Source organism: Oncorhynchus gorbuscha, linkage group LG01 (assembly GCF_021184085.1).
Source record: "Oncorhynchus gorbuscha isolate QuinsamMale2020 ecotype Even-year linkage group LG01, OgorEven_v1.0, whole genome shotgun sequence".
NCBI lineage: Eukaryota > Metazoa > Chordata > Actinopteri > Salmoniformes > Salmonidae > Oncorhynchus > Oncorhynchus gorbuscha.
The window spans coordinates 68,203,103-68,222,730 of record NC_060173.1 but is presented as its reverse complement, the minus strand read 5'-3'; the positions used below and the strand labels follow the sequence as shown (position 1 = coordinate 68,222,730).

General features: G+C 44.4%; 1 protein-coding gene across 1 annotated transcript in view; it reads left to right on the top strand.

Annotated features, from left to right (window-relative positions):
- itgbl1 (integrin, beta-like 1) overlaps positions 1–19,628 on the top strand; it is a 165,474-nt gene that overhangs the window by 23,728 nt on the left and 122,118 nt on the right. Inside the window, exon 5 of the mRNA XM_046358978.1 lies at positions 3,037–3,177. Coding sequence (XP_046214934.1) covers positions 3,037–3,177 — 141 coding nt within the window. The remainder of the gene's footprint in view (positions 1–3,036; positions 3,178–19,628) is intronic.

Below are 19,628 nucleotides of genomic sequence, written 5' to 3'. Positions count from 1 at the left end.
CCTGGCTGAAATGTAATCCAATGTACGCAACCAGTAGCAAGTGTCAAACTCCCTCTATCTGGGACATGCTGTGCCTGAGCAAATCAAACGCACTTCTTTTTTCCAAAGATAGGGGAATGCCATATTCCTTTCAGACAGGTTAGAAATAGAGTGGGAGACACGGGGATGGACACGGGTATAGAGACGGGGATAGACACGGGGATAGACACAGGGATTGACACGGGGATAGACACAGGTATAGACATGGGGATTGACACGGGGATGGACATGGGGATTGACACGGGGATAGACACAGGTATAGACATGGGGATAGACACGGGGATGGACACGGGGATAGAGATGGGGATAGACACGGGGATTGACACGGGGATAGACACAGGTATAGACATGGGGATTGACACGGGGATAGACACGGGGATAGACATGGGGATTGACACGGGGATAGACACGGGGATAGACACAGGGATAGACACAGGGATAGACACTGGGATAGACACGGGGATAGACACAGGGATTGAGACAGAGATAGACACAGGGTTTGAAACGGGGATTGAGGCAGGGATAGACATGGGGATAGAGATGGGGATAGACACGGGGATAGACACGGGATAGACACGGGGAATGAGGCGGGATAGACACGGGGATAGACACGGGGATAGACACTGGGATAGACACAGGGATAGACACGGGGATAGTCACGGAGATAGACATGGGGATAGACACGGGGATAGTCACGGGGATAGACACGGGGATAGACACGGGGATTGACACGGGGATTGACACGGGGATAGACACGGGGATAGACACGGGGATTGACACGGGGATTGACACGGGGATAGACACGGGGATTGACACGGGGATAGACACAGGGATTGAAAAGGGGATAGACACGGGGATAGACACGGGGATAGACACGGGTATAGACACGGGGATAGACACGGGGATAGACACGGGGATTGAAACGGGGATTATAACGGGGATAGACACGGGGATTGAAACGGGTTTAGACACGGGGATAAACACGGGGATTGAAACGGGGATAGACACGGGGATAGACACGGGGATTGAACAACAGTGGGGCGGCATACGTACAGTATGTTCAAGCAGCCGGGTAACTTACCACAAGACCACAGGCTTTGCACAATCAAATGCACTTCTGACAGTGCAATCTGTAAAGCTTCTGTGAATAGGAAAAACATTCCACAGTTTAATTTGAGAAAAGGTTAATAGGAAGTTAATTAAAGATTGACCTAATGTTTTCTGAATCACTTAGTGGTGTTATTATACTTATCCATAGGTTCCTGAAGGTTTGGGATCCCCTGGTTGTGAACTTTAATTAACCATTCGCTAATTTAATTTGAAATACAACACATTATGTTCTCTCACCATCAGTCCATTGTGAGAGAAAGGCACAACATTTTTTCAGGAGATTCAAAGCACAGAGATTGACAGTGCCTGCGTCCCAAACGGCACCCTATTCATTATTTATTTATGTATATATAGGTGATATGGTGCCATTTGGGACACAGTCGGTGTCTGTAATAACTGTAATTAAAGGTGAACCTAATTACCAGGATATACAGTGCCTTCAGAAAGTACTTGACTTTTTTGAACATTTTGTTGTTTTAGTCTGAATTTAAAATGGATTCAATTGACATTTTTGTTACTGGCCTACACACAATACCCCATAATGTCAAAACGGAATTCAGTTTCTCAAAACTTTCAAAAGTTAATTAAAAATGAAAAGCTGAAATGTCTTGAGTCAATTAGTATTCAACCTCTTTCTTATGGCAAGCCTAAATAAGTTCAGGAGTAAACATGTGCGTAACAAGTCACATAGTAAATTGCATGGACTCACTGTGTGCAATAATAGTGATTTTTGAATGACTACGTCATCTCGGTACCCCACACATACAATTATCTCTAAGGTCTCTCAGTCAAGCAGTGAATTTAAATCACACATTCAACCACAAAGACCAGGGAGGTTTTCCAATTGCCTCGCAAAGAAGATCACCTATCGGTAGATGGGTAAAAAATAGAAGACACTGAATATCCCTTTGATCATGGTGAAGTTATTCAATACACTTTGGATGGTGTATCAATGCACCCATTAATTTGATAATGGTAAACAAAGATACAGGCGTCCTTCCTAACTCAGCTGCCGGAGAGGAAGGAAACCGCTCAGGAATTTCACCATGAGGCCAGTGGTGACTTTAAAACAGTTACAGAGTTTAATGGCTGTGATAGGAGAAAACTGAGGCTGGATCAACAACACTGTAGTTACTCCACAATACTAACCTGATTGACAGAGTGAAAAGACACATCCTGTTTGCAATGTTAGGGGCAAATGACTGAGTACCACTCTCCATATTTTCAAGAATAGTGGTGGCTGCATCATGTTATGGGTACATAGCCATGGGAAGATGTTTGGGGCGGGGTGCTGAGAAGGTTTTTTTTGCCTGCACTAAAGAGGGCTATATCGGTCCGCTAATACCGGGACTTTAAAAGCCCAGTGCGCTGACAGAGCGTTAAGCATTTTGAAAACAATAACAGGCAAATGTTGCACAATCCAGGTGTGGAAATCTCTTAGAGTTACCCAGAAAGTCTCACAGCTGTAATCACTGCCAAAGTTGCTTTTAAAAAGTGGACACAGGGGTGGGAATACTTATGTAAGTGGGATAGAATATATCTGTATTTCATTTTCAATACATTTGCAAACATATCAAAACACGTTTTCGCTTTGTGTAGATGGGTGAGGGAAAAAATGTATTTCTTCATTTTGAATTTATGAATGCTTTCTTAAGGCACTGTAAAAGGGGACTACTTTCCTTAATTTATGTGGCCATAAAAGTACCTTGGGTAATTATCCTCTGGGATAAAACTACATTGACAGAAATATTCCAAAAGGCAGAAAATGTTTACACAAAGTGACACCCAACGATTCAACAATGATAACAGATTTCTTGTTGTATGCTATGTAAAGATGAAGGCGTTTGTTCGTCTCCGTGTGACTGTTGCATTCTGTTCTGCTTCCAGGCCATGGTCAGTGTTACTGTGGCAACTGTTACTGCGCGGCCGGTTGGCATGGAGACAAATGTGAATTACAGTGTGACATCAGCCCGTGGGAGAGCAAGCGGAGATGTACGTCTCCGGATGGCAAGATCTGCAGCAACAGAGGTCGGTCCCACTGAGTCTCTGAGAGAGTGAGTGAGTGAGTGAGTGAGTGAGTGAGTGAGTGAGTGAGTGAGTGAGTGAGGTGTAGAAAAGGAGAGAGGTAGAGAGGTAGAAAAGGAGAGAGGTAGAAAAGGAGAGAGGTAGAGAGGTAGAAAAGGAGAGAGGTAGAGAGGTGGAAAAGGAGAGAGGTAGAAAAGGAGAGAGGTAAAAAAGGAGAGAGGTAGAAAAGGAGAGAGGTAGAAAAAGGAGAGAGGTAGAGGTAGGTAGAAAAAGAGAGAGGTAGAGAGGTAGAAAAGGAGAGAGGTAGAGAGGTAGAAAAGGAGAGAGGTAGAGAGGTAGAAAAGGAGAGAGGTAGAGAGGTAGAAAAGGAGAGAGGTAGAGAGGTAGAAAAGGAGAGAGGTAGAGAGGTAGAAAAGGAGAGAGGTAGAGAGGTAGAAAAGGAGAGAGGTAGAAAAGGAGAGAGGTAGAAAGGAGAGAGGGTAGAAAAGGAGAGAGGTAGAGAGGTAGAAAAGGAGAGAGGTAGAGAGGTAGAAAAGGAGAGAGGTAGAGAGGTAGAAAGGTAGGAGAGAGGAGAGAGGTAGAAAAGGAGAGAGGTAGAGAGGTAGAAAAGGAGAGAGGTAGAGAGGTAGAAAAGGAGAGAGGTAGAGAAAAGGAGAGAGAAAGGAGAGAGGTAGAGAGGTAGAAAAGGAGAGAGGTAGAGAGGTAGAAAAGGAGAGAGGTAGAGAGGTAGAAAAGGAGAGAGGTAGAGAGGTAGAAAAGGAGAGGGTAGAGAGGTAGAAAAGGAGAGAGGTAGAGAGGTAGAAAAGGAGAGAGGTAGAGAAAGAAAAGGAGAGGGTAGAGAGGTAGAAAAGGAGAGAGGTAGAGAGGTAGAAAAGGAGAGAGGTAGAGAGGTAGAAAAGGAGAGAGGTAGAGAGGTAGAAAAGGAGAGAGGTAGAGGGTAGAAAAGAGAGAGGTAGAGAAAGAAAAGGAGAGAGGTAGAGAGGTAGAAAAGGAGAGAGGTAGAGAGGTAGAAAAGGAGAGAGGTAGAAAAGGAGAGGTAGAAAAGGAGAAAAGGAGAGAGGTAGAAAAGGAGAGAGGTAGAAAAGGAGAGAGGTAGAGAGGTAGAAAAGGAGAGAGGTAGAAAAGGAGGAGTAGAAAAAGGAGAGAGGTAGAGAGGTAGAAAAGGAGAGAGGTAGAGAGGTAGAAAAGGAGAGAGGTAGAAAAGGAGAGAGGAGAGGTAGAAAAGGAGAGAGGTAGAGAGGTAGAAAAGGAGAGAGGTAGAGAGGTAGAAAAGGAGAGAGGTAGAGAAAGGGAGAGAGGTAGAGAGGTAGAAAAGGAGAGGTAGAGAGGTAGAGAGGAGAAAAGGAGAGAGGTAGAAAAGAGAGGTAGAGAGGTAGAAAAGGAGAGAGGTAGAAAAGGAGAGAGGTAGAGAGGTAGAAAAGGAGAGAGGTAGAGAGGTAGAAAAGGAGAGAGGTAGAGAGGTAGAAAAGGAGAGAGGAGAGAGGTAGAAAAGGAGAGAGGTAGAGAGGTAGAAAAGGAGAGAGGTAGAAAAGGAGAGAGGTAGAGAGGTAGAAAAGGAGAGGGTAGAGAGGTAGAAAAGGAGAGAGGTAGAGAGGTAGAAAAGGAGAGAGGTAGAGAGGTAGAAAAGGAGAGAGGGTAGAAAGGAGAGAGGTAGAAAAGGAGAGAGGTAGAGAGGTAGAAAAGGAGAGAGGTAGAGAGGTAGAAAAGGAGAGAGGTAGAGAGGTAGAAAAGGAGAGGTAGAGAGGTAGAAAAGGAGAGAGGTAGAGAGGTAGAAAAGAGAGAGGTAGGAGAGAGGTAGAGAGGGTAGAAAAGGAGAGAGGTAGAGAGGTAGAAAAGGAGAGAGGTAGAGAGGTAGAAAAGGAGAGAGGTAGAGAGGTAGAAAAGGAGAGAGGTAGAGAGGTAGAAAGGTAGGAGAGAGGTAGAGAGGTAGAAAAGGAGAGAGGTAGAGAGGTAGAAAAGGAGAGAGGTAGAAAGAAAAGGAGAGAGGTAGAGAGGTAGAAAAGGAGAGAGGTAGAAAAGGAGAGAGGAGAGAGAGGTAGAAAATGAGAGAGGTAGAGAGGTAGAAAAGGAGAGAGGTAGAAAAGAAAGGAGAGAGTAGAAAAAAGGAGAGAGAGAGGTAGAAAAGGAGAGAGGTAGAAGGAGAAAAGAGAGAGAGAGAGGTAGAAAAGGAGAGAGGTAGAGAGGTAGAAAAGAGAGAGGTAGAGAGGTAGAAAAGGAGAGAGGTAGAGAGGTAGAAAAGGAGAGAGGTAGAAGGTAAGAGAGAGGTAGAGAAAGTAGAAAAGAGGAGGTAGAGAGGTAGAAAAGGAGAGAGGTAGAGAGTAGAAAAGGAGAGAGGTAGAGAGGTAGAAAAGGAGAGAGGTAGAGAGGTAGAAAAGGAGAGAGGTAGAGAGGTAGAAAAGGAGAGAGGTAGAGAGGTAGAAAAGGAGAGAGGTAGAGAGGTAGAAAAGGAGAGAGGTAGAGAGGTAGAAAAGGAGAGAGGTAGAGAGGTAGAAAAGGAGAGAGGTAGAGAGGTAGAAAAGGAGAGAGGTAGAGAGGTAGAAAAGGAGAGAGGTAGAGAGGTAGAAAAGGAGAGAGAGGTAGAAAAGGAGAGAGGTAGAGAGGTAGAAAAGGAGAGAGGTAGAGAGGTAGAAAAGGAGAGAGGTAGAGAGGTAGAAAAGGAGAGAGGTAGAGAGGTAGAAAAGGAGAGAGGTAGAGAGGTAGAAAAGGAGAGAGGTAGAGAGGTAGAAAAGGAGAGGAGGTAGAGAGGTAGAAAAGGAGAGAGGTAGAGAGGTAGAAAAGGAGAGAGGTAGAGAGGTAGAAAAGGAGAGAGGTAGAGGGTAGAAAAGGAGAGAGGTAGAAAAAAGGAGAGAGGTAGAGAGGTAGAAAAGGAGAGAGGTAGAGAGGTAGAAAAGGAGAGAGAGAGGTAGAAAAGGAGAGAGGTAGAAAAGGAGAGAGGTAGAGAGGTAGAAAAGGAGAGAGGTAGAGAGGTAGAAAAGGAGAGAGGTAGAGAGGTAGAAAAGGAGAGAGAGGTAGAAAAGGAGAGAGGTAGAAAAAAGGAGAGAGAGGTAGAAAAGGAGGAGAAAAGTAGAAAGGTAGAAAGGAGAGAGAGGTAGAAAAGGAGAGAGGTAGAGAGGTAGAAAAGGAGAGAGAGGTAGAAAGGAGAGAGGTAGAAAAGGAGAGTGGTAGAAAATGAAAGAGGTAGAAAAGGAGAGAGGTAGACAGGTAGAGAGGTAGAAAAGGAGAGAGGTAGAAAAGGAGAGAGGTCTGCTAAATGACTTAAATGTAAATGTAAAAGGAGAGATGTAGAGAGGTAGAAAAGGAGAGAGAGGTAGAAAAGGAGAGAGGTAGAAAAGGAGAGAGGTAGAGAGGTAGAAAAGAGAGAGGTAGAGAGTAGAGAGTAGAAAAGGAGAGAGGTAGAGAGGTAGAAAAGGAGAGAGGTAGAAAAGGAGAGAGGTAGAGAGGTAGAAAAGGAGGTAGAAAAGGAGAGAGGTAGAAAAGGAGAGAGGTAGAGAGGTAGAAAAGGAGAGAGGTAGAGAGGTAGAAAAGGAGAGAGGTAGAAAAGGAGGAGAGTAGAGAGGTAGAAAAGGAGAGAGGTAGAGAGGTAGAAAAGGAGAGAGGTAGAAAGGAGAAAAGGAGAGAGGTAGAGAGGTAGAAAAGGAGGTTGAAAAGAGGTAGAAAAAGGAGAGAGGTAGAGAGGTAGAAAAGGAGAGGTAGAGGGTAGAAAAGGAGAGAGGTAGAAAGAAAAGGAGAGAGGTAGAGAGGTAGAAAAGGTAGAGAGGTAGAAAAGGAGAGAGGTAGAAAGAAAAGAGAGAGAGAGAGAGTAGAAAAGTAGAAAAAAAGGAGAGAGGTAGAAAAGGAGAGAGGTAGAGAGGTAGAAAAGGAGAGAGGTAGAGAGGTAGAAAAGGAGAGAGGTAGAGAGGTAGAAAAGGAGAGAGAGGTAGAGAGGTAGAAAAGGAGAGAGGTAGAGAGGTAGAAAAGGAGAGAGGTAGAAAAGGAGAGGTAGAAAAGGAGAGAGGTAGAGAGGTAGAAAAGGAGAGAGGTAGAGAGGTAGAAAAGGAGAGAGGTAGAGAGGTAGAAAAGGAGAGAGGTAGAGAGGTAGAAAAGGAGAGAGGTAGAAAAGAGGTAGAAAAGGAGAGAGGTAGAGAGGTAGAAAAGGAGAGGTAGAGGTAGAGAGGTAGAAAAGGAGAGAGAGAGGTAGAAAAGGAGAGAGGTAGAGAGGTAGAAAAGAGAGAGGTAGAAGGGAGAAAAGGAGAGGTAGAAAAGGAGAGAGGTAGAAAAGGAGAGAGGTAGAGAGGTAGAAAAGGAGAGAGGTAGAAAGGTAGAAAAGAGAGGTAGAGAGGTAGAGAGGTAGAAAAGGAGAGAAAAGTAGAGAGGTAGAAAAGGAGAGAGGTAGAGAGGTAGAGAGGTAGAGAGGTAGAAAAGGAGAGAGGTAGAGAGGTAGAAAAGGAGAGAGGTAGAAAAGGAGAAAGGAGAGTAGAAAAGGAGAGAGAGGTAGAAAAGGAGAGAGGTAGAAAAGGAGAGAGGTAGAAAAGGAGAGAGAGGTAGAAAAGGAGAGAGGTAGAGAGGTAGAAAAGGAGAGAGAGGTAGAAAGGGAGAGAGGTAGAAAAGGAGAGTGGTAGAAAATGAAAGAGGTAGAAAAGGAGAGAGGTAGACAGGTAGAGAGGTAGAAAAGGAGAGAGGTAGAAAAGGAGAGAGGTCTGCTAAATGACTTAAATGTAAATGTAAAAGGAGAGATGTAGAGAGGTAGAAAAGGAGAGAGGAGAGAGGTAGAAAAGGAGAGAGGTAGAAAAGGAGAGAGGAGGTAGAGAGGTAGAAAAGGAGAGAGGTAGAGAGGTAGAAAAGGAGAGAGGTAGAGAGGTAGAAAAGGAGAGAGGTAGAGAGGTAGAAAAGGAGAGAGAAAAGTAGAAAAGGGTAGAAAAGGAGAGGTAGAAAAGGAGAGAGGTAGAGAGGTAGAAAAGGAGAGAGGAGAAAAGGAGAAAAGGAGAGAGGTAGAAAAGGAGAGAGGTAGAGAGGTAGAAAAGGAGAGAGGTAAAAGGAGAGAGGTAGAAAAGGAGAGAGGTAGAGAGGTAGAAAAGAAAAGAGAGAGAGGTAGAAAAGAGGTAGAAAAGGAGAGAGAGAGGTAGAAAAGGAGAGAGGTAGAAAAGGAGAGAGTAGAAAAGGAGAGAGGTAGAGAGGTAGAAAAGGAGAGAGGTAGAAAAGGAGAGAGGTAGAAAAGGAGAGAGGTAGAGAGGTAGAAAAGGAGAGAGGTAGAGAGGTAGAAAAGGAGAGAGGTAGAGAGGTAGAAAAGAGAGGTAGAGAGGTAGAAAAGGAGAGAGAGGTAGAAAAGGAGAGAGAAAAGTAGAGAGGTAGAAAGGAGAAAAGAGGTAGAAAAGGAGAGAGGTAGAGAGGTAGAAAAGGAGAGAGGTAGAGAGGTAGAAAAGAGAGAGGTAGAGAGGTAGAAAAGGAGAGAGGTAGAGAGAGGTAGAAAAGGAGAGAGGTAGAGAGGTAGAAAAGGAGAGAGGTAGAAAAGGAGGAGGTAGAAAAGAGGTAGAGAGGTAGAAAAGGAGAGAGGTAGAGAGGTAGAAAAGGAGAGAGAGAGAGGTAGAAAAGGAGAGAGGTAGAGAGGTAGAGGTAGAAAAGGAGAGAGGTAGAAAAGAGGTAGAGGGTAGAAAAGGAGAGAGGTAGAGAGGTAGAAAAGGAAAGGAGAGGTAGAGAGGTAGAAAAGGAGAGAGGTAGAGAGGTAGAAAAGGAGAGGTAGGGTAGAAAGGAGAGAGAGGTAGAAAAGGAGAGAGGTAGAGAGGTAGAAAAGGTAGAAAAGGAGAAAGGAGAGAGGTAGAAAAGGAGAGAGGTAGAGAAAGGAGAGAGAGAGAGGTAGAAAAGGAGAGAGGTAGAGAAGAAAAGGAGAGAGAGGTAGAAAAGGAGAGAGGTAGAGAGGTAGAAAAGGAGAGAGGTAGAGAGGTAGAAAAGGAGAGAGGTAGAAAAGGAGAGGTAGAAAAGGAGAGAGGTAGAGAGGTAGAAGAGGAGAGAGGTAGAAAAGGAGAGAGGAGAGGTAGAAAAGGAGAGAGGTAGGTAGAAAAGGAGAGAGAGAGTAGAAAAGAGAGAGGTAGAGGTAGAAAAGGAGAGAGGTAGAGGAGAGGTAGAAAAGGAGAGAGGTAGAGAGGTAGAAAAGGAGAGAGGTAGAGAGGTAGAAAAGAGAGGTAGAGGGTAGAAAAGGAGAGAGGTAGAGAGGTAGAAAAGGAGAGAGGTAGAGAGGTAGAAAAGGAGAGAGGTAGAGAGGTAGGGAGAAGGTAGAGAGGTAGAAAAGGAGAGAGGTAGAAAAGGAGAGAGGTAGAGAGGTAGAAAAGGAGAGAGAGGTAGAGAGGTAGAAAAGGAGAGAGGTAGAGAGGTAGAAAATGAGAGAGAGTAGAGAGGTAGAAAAGGAGAGAGGTAGAGAGGTAGAAAAGGAGAGAGGTAGAAAAGGAGAGAGGTAGAAAAGGAGAGAGAGGTAGAAAAGGAGAGAGGTAGAGAGGTAGAAAAGGAGAGAGGTAGAGAGGTAGAAAAGGAGAGAGGTAGAGAGGTAGAAAAGGAGAGAGGTAGAGAGGTAGAAAAGAGAGGTAGAAAAGGAGAGAGGTAGAAAAGGAGAAAAGGAGAGAGGTAGAAAAGGAGAGAGGTAGAGAGGAGAGGTAGAAAAGGAGAGAGGTAGAGAGGTAGAAAAGGAGAGAGGTAGAGAGGTAGAAAGGAGGAGAGAGGTAGAGAAAAGGAGAAAAGGAGAGAGGTAGAAAAGGAGAGAGGTAGAGAGAAAAAGGAGAGAGGTAGAGAGGTAGAAAAGGAGAGAGGTAGAGAGGTAGAAAAGGAGAGAGGTAGAAAAGAGGTAGAAAAGGAGAGAGGTAGAGAGGTAGAAAAGGAGAGAGGTAGAGAGGTAGAAAAGGAGAGAGAGTAGAAAAGGAGAGAGGTAGAGGTAGAAAAGGAGAGAGGTAGAAAAAAAGGAGAGAGAGTAGAAAAGGAGAGAGGTAGAGGAGAGAGGTAGAAAAGGAGAGAGAGGTAGAAAAAGGAGAGAGAGAGAGTAGAAAAGGAGAGTGGTAGAAAAGAAAGAGGTAGAAAAGAAAAGGAGAGAGGTAGACAGGTAGAGAGGTAGAAAAGGAGAGAGGTAGAAAAGGAGAGAGGTCTGCTAAATGACTTAAATGTAAATGTAAAAGGAGAGATGTAGAGAGGTAGAAAAGGAGAGAGAGAGGTAGAAAGGAGGAGAGAGGTAGAAAAGGAGAGGTAGAGAGGTAGAAAAGGAGAGAGGTAGAGAGGTAGAAAAGGAGAGAGGTAGAGAGGTAGAAAAGGAGAGGTAGAAAAGGAGAGAGGTAGAGAGGTAGAAAAGGAGAGAGGTAGAAAAGGAGAGAGAGAGAAAAGGAGAGAGGTAGAAAAGGAGGAGGTAGAAAAGGAGAGAGGTAGAGAGGTAGAAAAGGAGAGAGGTAGAGAGGTAGAAAAGGAGAGAGGTAGAGAGGTAGAAAAGGAGAGAGGTAGAGAGGTAGAAAAGGAGAGAGGTAGAGAGGTAGAAAAGGAGAGAGGTAGAAAGGTAGAAAAGGAGGAGAGAGAAAAGGTAGAAAAGGAGAGAGGTAGAGAGGTAGAAAAGGAGAGAGGTAGAGAGGTAGAAAGAGAGAGAGAGGTAGAGAGGTAGAAAAGGAGAGAAAAGGAGAGAGGTAGAGAGGTAGAAAAGGAGAGAGGTAGAGAGGTAGAAAAGGAGAGAGGTAGAAAAGGAGAGAGGTAGAGAGGTAGAAAAGGAAAGGAGAGAGGTAGAAAAGGAGGTAGAAAAGAGAGAGGTAGAGAGGTAGAAAAGGAGAGAGGTAGAGAGGTAGAAAAGGAGAGAGGTAGAGAGGTAGAAAAGGAGAGAGGTAGAGAGGTAGAAAAGGAGAGAGGTAGAGAGGTAGAAAAGGAGAGAGGTAGAGAGGTAGAAAAGGAGAGAGGTAGAGAGGTAGAAAAGGAGAGAGGTAGAAAAGGAGAGAGGTAGAAAAGGAGAGAGGTAGAGAGGTAGAAAAGGAGAGAGGTAGAGAGGTAGAAAAGGAGAGAGGTAGAGAGGTAGAAAAGGAGAGAGGTAGAGAGGTAGAAAAGGAGAGAGGTAGAGAGGTAGAAAAGGAGAGAGGTAGAAAAGGAGAGAGGTAGAGAGGTAGAAAAGGAGAGAGGTAGAGAGGTAGAAAAGGAGAGAGGTAGAGGTAGAAAAGGAGAGAGGTAGAGAGGTAGAAAAGGAGAGAGGGTAGAGAGGTAGAAAAGGAGAGAGGTAGAGAGGTAGAAAAGGAGAGAGGTAGAGAGGTAGAAAAGGAGAGAGGTAGAAAAGGAGAGAGGTAGAGAGGTAGAAAAGGAGAGAGGTAGAGAGGTAGAAAATGAGAGAGGTAGAGAGGTAGAAAAGGAGAGAGGTAGAGAGGTAGAAAAGGAGAGAGGTAGAAAAGGAGAGAGGTAGAAAAGGAGAGAGGTAGAGAGGTAGAAAAGGAGAGAGGTAGAGAGGTAGAAAAGGAGAGAGGTAGAGAGGTAGAAAAGGAGAGAGGTAGAAAAGGAGAGATGTAGAGAGGTAAAAGGAAAAGGAGAGAGGTAGAAAAGGAGAGAGGTAGAAAAGAAAAGGAGAGTAGAAAAGGAGAGAGAGGTAGAAAAGGAGAGAGGTAGAGAGGTAGAAAAGGAGAGAGAGAAAAGTAGAAAAGGAGAGAGGTAGAAAAGGAGAGTGGTAGAAAATGAAAAGAAAGTAGAAAAGGAGAGAGGTAGACAGGTAGAGAGGTAGAAAAGGAGAGAGGTAGAAAAGGAGAGAGGTCTGCTAAATGACTTAAATGTAAATGTAAAAGGAGAGAGGTAGAGAGGTAGAAAAGGAGAGAGAGGTAGAAAAGGAGAGAGGTAGAAAAGGAGAGAGGTAGAAAATGAAAGAGGTAGAAAAGGAGAGAGGTAGAGAGGTAGAGAGGTAGAAAAGGAGAGAGGTAGAAAAGGAGGTAGAAAAATGAGAGAGGTAGAAAAGTAGAAAAGGAGAGAGGTAGAAAATGAGAGAGGTAGAAAAGGAGAGAGGTAGAAAAGGAGAGAGGTAGAAAAGGAGAGAGGTAGAGAGGTAGAAAAGGAGAGAGTTAGAAAAGGAGAGATGTAGAGAGGTAGAAAAGGAGAGAGGTAGAAAAGGAGAGAGAGAGGTAGAAAAGGAGAGAGAGGTAGAAAAGTAGAGAGTAGAAAAGGAGAGAGGGTAGAAAAGGAGAGAGGTAGAGAGGTAGAAAAGGAGAGAGGTAGAGAGGTAGAAAAGGAGAGAGGTAGAAAAGGAGAGAGGTAGAAAAGGAGAGAGGTAGAAAAGGAGAGAGGTAGAGAGGTAGAAAAGGAGAGAGGTAGAGAGGTAGAAAAGGAGAGAGGTAGAGAGGTAGAAAAGGAGAGAGGTAGAGAGGTAGAAAATGAGAGAGGTAGAGAGGTAGAAAAGGAGAGAGGTAGAGAGGTAGAAAAGGAGAGAGGTAGAGAGGTAGAAAATGAGAGAGGTAGAGAGGTAGAAAAGGAGAGAGGTAGAGAGGTAGAAAAGGAGAGAGGTAGAGAGGTAGAAAAGGAGAGAGGTAGAGAGGTAGAAAAGGAGAGAGGTAGAGAGGTAGAAAAGGAGAGAGGTAGAAAAGGAGAGAGGTAGAGAGGTAGAAAAGGAGAGAGGTAGAGAGGTAGAAAATGAGAGAGGTAGAGAGGTAGAGAAGGAGAGAGGTAGAGAGGTAGAAAAGGAGAGAGGTAGAAAAGGAGAGAGGTAGAAAAGGAGAGAGGTAGAGAGGTAGAAAAGGAGAGAGGTAGAGAGGTAGAAAAGGAGAGAGGTAGAGAGGTAGAAAAGGAGAGAGGTAGAAAAGGAGAGATGTAGAGAGGTAGAAAAGGAGAGAGGTAGAAAAGGAGAGAGAGGTAGAAAAGGAGAGAGGTAGAAAAGGAGAGAGGTAGAAAAGGAGAGAGAGGTAGAAAAGGAGAGAGGTAGAGAGGTAGAAAAGGAGAGAGAGGTAGAAAGGGAGAGAGGTAGAAAAGGAGAGTGGTAGAAAATGAAAGAGGTAGAAAAGGAGAGAGGTAGACAGTTAGAGAGGTAGAAAAGGAGAGAGGTAGAAAAGGAGAGAGGTCTGCTAAATGACTTAAATGTAAATGTAAAAGGAGAGAGGTAGAGAGGTAGAAAATGAGAGAGAGGTAGAAAAGGAGAGAGGTAGAAAAGGAGAGAGGTAGAAAATGAAAGAGGTAGAAAAGGAGAGAGGTAGAGAGGTAGAGAGGTAGAAAAGGAGAGAGGTAGAAAAGGAGAGAGGTAGAAAATGAGAGAGGTAGAAAAGTAGAAAAGGAGAGAGGTAGAAAATGAGAGAGGTAGAAAAGGAGAGAGGTAGAAAAGGAGAGAGGTAGAAAAGGAGAGAGGTAGAGAGGTAGAAAAGGAGAGAGTTAGAAAAGGAGAGATGTAGAGAGGTAGAAAAGGAGAGAGGTAGAAAAGGAGAGAGAGGTAGAAAAGGAGAGAGAGGTAGAAAAGTAGAGAGGTAGAAAAGGAGAGAGAGGTAGAAAAGGAGAGAGGTAGAGAGGTAGAAAAGGAGAGAGGTAGAGAGGTAGAAAAGGAGAGAGGTAGAAAAGGAGAGAGGTAGAAAAGGAGAGAGGTAGAGAGTAGAAAAGGAGAGAGGTAGAGAGGTAGAAAAGGAGAGAGGTAGAGAGGTAGAAAAGGAGAGAGGTAGAGAGGTAGAAAAGGAGAGAGGTAGAGAGGTAGAAAAGGAGAGAGGTAGAGAGGTAGAAAAGGAGAGAGGTAGAGAGGTAGAAAAGGAGAGAGGTAGAGAGGTAGAAAAGGAGAGAGGTAGAGAGGTAGAAAATGAGAGAGGTAGAGAGGTAGAAAAGGAGAGAGGTAGAGAGGTAGAAAAGGAGAGAGGTAGAAAGGTAGAAAAGAGAGAGAGGAGAGAGGTAGAAAGGAGAGAGGTAGAGAGGTAGAAAAGGAGAGGTAGAAAGGTAGAAAAGAGAGGTAGAAAAGGAGAGATGTAGAGAGGTAGAAAAGGAGAGAGGTAGAGAGGTAGAAAAGGAGAGAGGTAGAGAGGTAGAAAAGGAGAGAGGTAGAAAAGGAGAGTAGAAAAGGAGAGAGGTAGAAAAGGAGAGAGAGGTAGAAAAGGAGAGAGGTAGAAAAGGAGAGAGGTAGAAAAGGAGAGAGAGGTAGAAAAGAAAGAGGTAGAAAAGGTAGAAAAGGGTAGAGAGAGGTAGAAAGGAGAGAGGTAGAAAAGGAGAGAGGTCTGAAAATGAAAGAAATAGAAAAGGAGAGAGGTAGAGAGGTAGAAAGGTAGAAAAGGAGAGAGGTAGAAAAGGAGAGAGGTCTGAAATGAGAGGGTAGAAAAGGAGAGAGTAGAGAGGTAGAAAAGGAGAGAGGTAGAGGAGAGAGGTAGAGAGGTAGAAAAGGAGAGAGGTAGAAAAGAAAAGGTAGAAAAGGAGGAGAGAGGTAGAGAGGTAGAAAAGGAGAGAGGTAGAGAGGTAGAAAAGAGAGAGAGAGGTAGAGAGGTAGAAAAGGAGAGAGGTAGAGAGGTAGAAAAGGAGAGAGGTAGAGAGGTAGAAAAGGAGAGAGGTAGAGAGGTAGAAAAGGAGAGAGGTAGAGAGGTAGAAAAGGAGAGAGAGAGGTAGAAAAGGAGAGAGGTAGAGAGGTAGAAAAGGAGAGAGGTAGAGAGGTAGAAAAGGAGAGAGGTAGAGAGGAGAGGTAGAAAAGGAGAGAGGTAGAGAGGTAGAAAAGGAGAGAGGTAGAGAGGTAGAAAAGGAGAGAGGTAGAGAGGTAGAAAGGAGAGAGGTAGAGAGGTAGAAAAGGAGAGAGGTAGAGAGGGTAGAAAAGGAGAGAGGTAGAAAAGGAGAGAGGTAGAAAAGGAGAGAGGTAGAAAGGTAGAAAAGGAGAGAGGTAGAGAGGTAGAAAAGGAGAGAGGTAGAGAGGTAGAAAAGGAGAGAGGTAGAGAGGGTAGAAAAGGAGAGAGGTAGAGAGGTAGAAAAGGAGAGAGGTAGAGAGGTAGAAAAGGAGAGAGGTAGAGAGGTAGAAAAGGAGAGAGGTAGAGAGGTAGAAAAGGAGAGAGGTAGAGAGGTAGAAAAGAGAGAGGTAGAAAAAAAGGAGAGAGGTAGAAAAGGAGAGAGGTAGAGAGGTAGAAAAGGAGAGAGGTAGAAAAGGAGAGAGGTAGAAAAGGAGAGAGGTAGAGAGGTAGAAAAGGAGAGAGGTAGAGAGGTAGAAAAGGAGAGAGGTAGAGAGGTAGAAAAGGAGAGAGGTAGAGAGGTAGAAAATGAGAGAGGTAGAGAGGTAGAAAAGGAGAGAGGTAGAGAGGTAGAAAAGGAGAGAGGTAGAGAGGTAGAAAAGGAGAGAGGTAGAAAAGGAGAGAGAGAGGTAGAAAAGGAGAGAGTAGAGAGGTAGAAAAGGAGAGAGGTAGAGAGGTAGAAAAGGAGAGAGGTAGAGAGGTAGAAAAGGAGAGAGGTAGAGAGGTAGAAAAGGAGAGAGGTAGAAAAGGAGAGAGGTAGAGAGGTAGAAAAGGAGAGAGGTAGAGAGGTAGAAAATGAGAGAGGTAGAGAGGTAGAAAAGGAGAGAGGTAGAGAGGTAGAAAAGGAGAGAGGTAGAGAGGTAGAAAAGGAGAGAGGTAGAGAGGTAGAAAAGGAGAGAGGTAGAGAGGTAGAAAAGGAGAGAGGTAGAAAAGGAGAGAGGTAGAGAGGTAGAGAAGGAGAGAGGTAGAGAGGTAGAAAATGAGAGAGGTAGAGAGGTAGAAAAGGAGAGAGGTAGAGAGGTAGAAAAGGAGAGAGGTAGAAAAGGAGAGAGGTAGAAAAGGAGAGAGGTAGAGAGGTAGAAAAGGAGAGAGGTAGAGAGGTAGAAAAGGAGAGAGGTAGAGAGGTAGAAAAGGAGAGAGGTAGAAAAGGAGAAAAGGAGAGAGGTAGAAAAGGAGAGAGGTAGAAAAGGAGAGAGAGGTAGAAAAGGAGAGAGAGGTAGAAAAGTAGAGAGGTAGAAAAGGAGAGAGAGAGAGAAAAGGAGAGAGGTAGAGAGGTAGAAAAGGAGAGAGGTAGAGAGGTAGAAAAGGAGAGAGGTAGAAAAGGAGAGAGGTAGAGAGGTAGAAAAGGAGAGAGGTAGAGAGGTAGAAAATGGAGAGGTAGAGAGGTAGAAAAGAGAGAAAAGGAGAGAGGTAGAAAAGGAGAGAGGTAGAAAAGGAGAGAGGTAGAGAGGTAGAAAAGGAGAGAGGTAGAGAGGTAGAAAAGGAGAGAGGTAGAGAGGTAGAAAAGGAGAGAGGTAGAGAGGTAGAAAAGGAGAGAGGTAGAGAGGTAGAAAAGGAGAGCGGTAGAAAAGGAGAGAGGTAGAGAGGTAGAAAAGGAGAGAGGTAGAGAGGTAGAAAATGAGAGTGGTAGAGAGGTAGAAAAGGAGAGAGGTAGAGAGGTAGAAAAGGAGAGAGGTAGAGAGGTAGAAAAGGAGAGAGGTAGAGAGGTAGAAAAGGAGAGAGGTAGAGAGGTAGAAAAGGAGAGAGGTAGAAAAGGAGAGAGGTAGAGAGGTAGAAAAGGAGAGAGGTAGAGAGGTAGAAAATGAGAGAGGTAGAGAGGTAGAAAAGGAGAGAGGTAGAGAGGTAGAAAAGGAGAGAGGTAGAAAAGGAGAGAGGGTAGAAAAGGAGAGAGGTAGAGGTAGAAAAGGAGAGAGGTAGAGAGGTAGAAAAGGAGAGAGGTAGAGAGGTAGAAAAGGAGAGAGGTAGAGAGGTAGAAAAGGAGAGAGGTAGAAAAGGAGAGAGGTAGAGAGGTAGAAAAGGAGAGAGGTAGAGAGGTAGAAAATGAGAGAGGTAGAGAGGTAGAGAAGGAGAGAGGTAGAGAGGTAGAAAAGGAGAGAGGTAGAAAAGGAGAGAGGTAGAAAAGGAGAGAGGTAGAGAGGTAGAAAAGGAGAGAGGTAGAGAGGTAGAAAAGGAGAGAGGTAGAGAGGTAGAAAAGGAGAGAGGTAGAAAAGGAGAGATGTAGAGAGGTAGAAAAGGAGAGAGGTAGAAAAGGAGAGAGAGGTAGAAAAGGAGAGAGGTAGAAAAGGAGAGAGGTAGAAAAGGAGAGAGAGGTAGAAAAGGAGAGAGGTAGAGAGGTAGAAAAGGAGAGAGGGTAGAAAGGGAGAGAGGTAGAAAAGGAGAGTGGTAGAAAATGAAAGAGGTAGAAAAGGAGAGAGGTAGACAGGTAGAGAGGTAGAAAAGGAGAGAGGTAGAAAAGGAGAGAGGTCTGCTAAATGACTTAAATGTAAATGTAAAAGGAGAGATGTAGAGAGGTAGAAAAGGAGAGAGAGGTAGAAAAGGAGAGAGGTAGAAAAGGAGAGAGGTAGAGAGGTAGAAAGGGAGAGAGGTAGAAGGTAGAAAAGGAGAGAGGTAGAGAGGTAGAAAAGGAGAGAGGTAGAGAGGTAGAAAAGGAGAGAGGTAGAAAAGGAGAGAGGTAGAGAGGTAGAAAAGGAGAGAGGTAGAAAAGGAGAGAGGTAGAAAAGGAGAGAGGTAGAGAGGTAGAAAAGGAGAGAGGTAGAGAGGTAGAAAAGGAGAGAGGTAGAGAGGTAGAAAAGGAGAGAGGTAGAGAGGTAGAAAATGAGAGAGGTAGAGAGGTAGAAAAGGAGAGAGGTAGAGAGGTAGAAAAGGAGAGAGGTAGAGAGGTAGAAAAGGAGAGAGGTAGAAAAGGAGAGAGGTAGAAAAGGAGAGAGGTAGAGAGGTAGAAAAGGAGAGAGGTAGAGAGGTAGAAAAGGAGAGAGGTAGAGAGGTAGAAAAGGAGAGAGGTAGAGAGGTAGAAAAGGAGAGAGGTAGAGAGGTAGAAAAGGAGAGAGGTAGAGAGGTAGAAAAGGAGAGAGGTAGAAAAGGAGAGAGGTAGAAAAGGAGAGAGGTAGAGAGGTAGAAAAGGAGAGAGGTAAAAGGAGAGAGGTAGAGAGGTAGAAAAGGAGAGAGGTAGAGAGGTAGAAAAGGAGAGAGGTAGAGAGGTAGAAAAGGAGAGAGGTAGAGAGGTAGAAAAGGAGAGAGGTAGAGAGGTAGAAAAGGAGAGAGGTAGAGAGGTAGAAAAGGAGAGAGGTAGAAAAGGAGAGAGGTAGAGAGGTAGAAAAGGAGAGAGGTAGAGAGGTAGAAAAGGAGAGAGGTAGAGAGGTAGAAAAGGAGAGAGGTAGAGAGTAGAAAAGGAGAGAGGTAGAGAGGTAGAAAAAAGGAGAGAGGTAGAAAAGGAGAGAGGTAGAGAGGTAGAAAAGGAGAGAGGTAGAGAGGTAGAAAATGAGAGAGGTAGAGAGGTAGAAAAGGAGAGAGGTAGAGAGGTAGAAAAGGAGAGAGGTAGAGAGGTAGAAAAGGAGAGAGTTAGAAAAGGAGAGATGTAGAGAGGTAGAAAAGGAGAGAGGTAGAAAAGGAGAGAGGTAGAAAAGGGAGAGAGAGGTAGAAAAGTAGAGAGGTAGAAAAGGAGAGAGAGGTAGAAAAGGAGAGAGGTAGAGAGGTAGAAAAGGAGAGAGGTAGAGAGGTAGAAAAGGAGAGAGGTAGAAAAGGAGAGAGGTAGAAAAGGAGAGAGGTAGAAAAGGAGAGAGGTAGAGAGGTAGAAAAGGAGAGAGGTAGAGAGGTAGAAAAGGAGAGAGGTAGAGAGGTAGAAAAGGAGAGAGGTAGAGAGGTAGAAAATGAGAGAGGTAGAGAGGTAGAAAAGGAGAGAGGTAGAAAAGGAGAGAGGTAGAGAGGTAGAAAAGGAGAGAGGTAGAGAGGTAGAAAAGGAGAGAGGTAGAAAAGGAGAGAGGTAGAGAGGTAGAAAAGGAGAGAGGTAGAGAGGTAGAAAATGAGAGAGGTAGAGAGGTAGAAAAGGAGAGAGGTAGAGAGGTAGAAAAGGAGAGAGGTAGAGAGGTAGAAAAGGAGAGAGTTAGAAAAGGAGAGATGTAGAGAGGTAGAAAAGGAGAGAGGTAGAAAAGGAGAGAGAGGTAGAAAAGGAGAGAGAGGTAGAAAAGTAGAGAGGTAGAAAAGGAGAGAGAGGTAGAAAAGGAGAGAGGTAGAGAGGTAGAAAAGGAGAGAGGTAGAGAGGTAGAAAAGGAGAGAGGTAGAAAAGGAGAGAGGTAGAAAAGGAGAGAGGTAGAAAAGGAGAGAGGTAGAGAGGTAGAAAAGGAGAGAGGTAGAGAGGTAGAAAAGGAGAGAGGTAGAGAGGTAGAAAAGGAGAGAGGTAGAGAGGTAGAAAATGAGAGAGGTAGAGAGGTAGAAAAGGAGAGAGGTAGAGAGGTAGAAAAGGAGAGGTAGAGAGAGAGGTAGAAAAGGAGAGAGGTAGAGAGGTAGAAAATGAGAGAGGTAGAGAGGTAGAAAAGGAGAGAGGTAGAGAGGTAGAAAAGGAGAGAGGTAGAGAGGTAGAAAAGGAGAGAGGTAGAGAGGTAGAAAAGGAGAGAGGTAGAGAGGTAGAAAAGGAGAGAGGTAGAAAAGGAGAGAGGTAGAGAGGTAGAAAAGGAGAGAGGTAGAGAGGTAGAAAATGAGAGAGGTAGAGAGGTAGAGAAGGAGAGAGGTAGAGAGGTAGAAAAGGAGAGAGGTAGAAAAGGAGAGAGGTAGAAAAGGAGAGAGGTAGAGAGGTAGAAAAGGAGAGAGGTAGAGAGGTAGAAAAGGAGAGAG